The sequence below is a fragment of the Nicotiana tomentosiformis genome, chromosome 10 (genome assembly GCF_000390325.3).
Source record: "Nicotiana tomentosiformis chromosome 10, ASM39032v3, whole genome shotgun sequence".
Lineage (NCBI taxonomy): Eukaryota > Viridiplantae > Streptophyta > Magnoliopsida > Solanales > Solanaceae > Nicotiana > Nicotiana tomentosiformis.
Window position 1 is genome coordinate 74,789,771 of NC_090821.1, and position 3,122 is coordinate 74,792,892.

The following is a 3,122-nucleotide window of genomic DNA, read 5'->3' on the forward strand; positions in this document are numbered from 1 at the left end:
CTGGGGCATCTTGGCTTCTCCTCCGCACGTGCCCGAACCATCTAAGCCTCGCTTCCCGCATCTTGTCGTCTATGAGATCCATACCCACCTTCTCCCGAATATCTTCATTTCTAATCTTATCCAGCCTAGTGTGTCCACACATCCATCTCAACATACTCATCTCTGTTACTTTCATCTTCTGGATATGAAAATTCTTGACTAGCCAACACTCAGCCCCATATAACATGATATGTCTAACCACCGCTCTATATAACTTGCCCTTAAGTTTTGGTACCATATTTTTGTCACACAGGACTCCAGACGATGACCTCCATTTCATTCACCCTACCACTATACGATGTGTGACATCCTCGTCTATCTCCCCACCCCCCTGGATAATTGAATCAAGGTACTTGAAACTTCCTCTCTTGGAGATGACTTGTGAGTCCGGCCTTACATCCAAATCTGCTTCCCCCGCCACGTCGTTGAACTTGCACACTAGATATTCTGTCTTAGTCCTACTCAACTTGAAATCTTTAGACTCAAGGGAATGTCTCCAAACCTCTAGCCTCTCGTTAATGCCGCCTCGCGTCTCATCAATCAGAACTATAACATCAACGAACAACATACATCATGGCACCTCCCTTCAAATATTGTGTGTGAGTGCATCCATCGCCAGGGCAAATAAAAATGGGCTGAGCGCAGATCTTTGGTGCAACCCTAAAACAACCGAAAAATGCTTTGAGTCACCACTCATAGTCCTAACTCGAGTCTTAGCTTCATGATACTTGTCCTTTAGCATCCTAATTTAAGCTACCGGCATAACTTTTACCTCCAGGCATCTCCAAAGCACCTCCCTAGGAACCTTGTCATACGCTTTCTCAAGGTCAGTAAATACTATGTGCAAGTCCTTTTTCCTATCATTGTACTGTTCTATCAACCTCCTGATAAGGTGGATAGCTTCCGTAGTCGAACGACCCGATATGAACCCGAACTGGTTGTCAGATATAGACATCACCCTCCTCAACCTTCCTTCCACCACCATATCTAAAACTTTCATAGTATGACTTAGTAACTTGATACCCCTATAGTTGTTACAGCACTGGATATCACCTTTGTTATTATACAACGGTATTATCGTGATCCACCTCCATTCATCTCGCATCCTCTTCGTCCTAAAAATAACATTAAACAACGAAGTCAGCCATTCTAAGCCTGATCTACCCACATACATCTACAATTCTACCAGAATCTTGTCTGGCCCGGTAGCTCTGCCCCTACTCATCCTGTGCATAGCACCAACGACCTCCTCAACCTTAATACGCCTACAGTATCTAAAGTCTCGGTGACTCTCGGAGTGCCCCAATTCCCCTATCATAATGTCTTTGTCTCCCTCCTTATTCAGAAGTTTATGAATGTAAGCATGCCATCTCCGCTTAATCTGGGCATCTTCTGTTAGTATTATGCCTTTCTCGTCTTTGATGCACCTTACTTGGTCCAGGTCACGAGCCTTCCTCTCTCTCGCTTTGGCCAACCGAAATAACTTCTTGTCCCCTCCTCTGGCCCCCAGATCCTCGTACAAACGACCAAACGCAGTAGTCTTATCCTCAATGACCGCTAACTTTGCCTCCGTCCTAGCTTTCTTATGTCTTCCTCTGTTCGATCTCCTCTCATCATCATCTGTTCTCTCCATTAACTTAAGGTACACTGCTTTCTTTGATTCTACTTTACTTTGGACCACGTCATTCCACCACCAGTCACCTCGGTGCCTACTTGGGTAACCCTTTGAGACCCCTAATACCTCTCTTGTCGTCTTTCTTATACAATCCACCGTCGACGTCCATATCTCGCTTGCTTCCCCACTACTCCTCCAGGCTCTCAAAGCCAGCAACCTCCCCTCCAGGTTCTGAGCTTTAACCTTCATCAAGGCTCCCCACCTGACCCTCGGTTGACCCTCAACAAATCTCATCTTCCTTGTTATCATGATACCGACGTCAATCACCAATAGCCTATGGTTGTGACACGAGGGTCTCACTCAGAATAATCTTGCAATCCTCGCACCATCCCCTATCGTTCCTCTTGAGGAGAAGAAAATCAATCTGGGTCTTAGCCACCATACTTCTGAAAGTAACCAAATGCTCTTCCCGCTTCAAAAAACTAGAGTTCACAATCACCAACTGAAAAGCTCTAGCGAATGCCAACAGTAAAATACCTCCTCCGTTCCTATTCCCAAAGCCGAAGCCCCCATGCATCTTTCCATACCCACCAACAGACGACACAATATGACCAATGAAATTTCCTCCTATAAATAATTTCTCTATAGGCGGAATACCATGCACCACCTCATCCAACCCCTCCCAAAAGTGCCTCTTAACCTCAAGCCTGTTTGTGGCGCGTAAGCGTTAATGACAATCAGGGTGATCCCTCCAACTACTAGCTTAATAGACATTAATCTATCAATCACCCGCCTAACCTCTACCACTGACTCTCTCAGTTCCTTATCCACCAAAATACCCACTTCGTTCTTATCCTTCCCGACTCCCGAGTACTATAGTTTAAAACCGTCTACATACCTCTCTCTCGACCCTACCCACCTAGTATCCTGCACACTAGCTATACTCACCTTCCTCTTTTGTAGAATCTTCGCCAACTCTATGGGCTTACCCGTTAACATTCCTATATTCCACAATCCAAGTCGCAACCTATAGGCTCCCATGTTCCCCTTGCCCCCTTTGGGCCCTGCCCCATTCCCTTACCCCCTACCCTATCCCCACCCCACGACTCTCCCTCCCCGAGGACACAACATTATGCTACCATTACAGACCACAACTACTCTACCTACGGTAGACTAGGGGAAAAAGTTAACACAAAACAAACAACGGACCGAACTTGAAGAAAATAAGTTGTAACTACAGGCAGTCTACTAGAATGACTAAACTAGTATGAACAACTACGACAACAATTTAACTAACACGAGAAAGAGAAACAGGAGATGGGAGGTACCAACTCCAACTAGTAGAACCTAGAATTACAATGTGATATACCCCGAGGCTGCGGGACCTGAATGCTCGCCAGCCTACTCCGCTACATTTGCGTGTGTGCCTCCTGCACGTCACCAAGAGGCACCGAATACTACTTGAAAA

At 45.8% G+C, this 3,122-nt stretch overlaps 2 protein-coding genes across 2 annotated transcripts; both read right to left on the bottom strand.

Annotated features, from left to right (window-relative positions):
* Window positions 1-1,213: 1,213 nt before the first annotated feature.
* LOC138900406 (uncharacterized) lies at window positions 1,214-1,948 on the bottom strand. The gene has a single exon (XM_070187146.1). It carries the CDS (start codon window positions 1,946-1,948, stop codon window positions 1,214-1,216), a length of 735 nt encoding a protein of 244 aa, XP_070043247.1.
* A 40-nt stretch (window positions 1,949-1,988) lies between these two features.
* LOC138900407 (uncharacterized) lies at window positions 1,989-2,695 on the bottom strand. The gene is made up of 2 exons (XM_070187147.1): window positions 2,553-2,695; window positions 1,989-2,361 (listed from the first exon to the last, which is right to left on the bottom strand). Exons 1-2 carry the CDS (start codon window positions 2,693-2,695, stop codon window positions 1,989-1,991), a joined length of 516 nt encoding a protein of 171 aa, XP_070043248.1.
* Window positions 2,696-3,122: the final 427 nt, after the last annotated feature.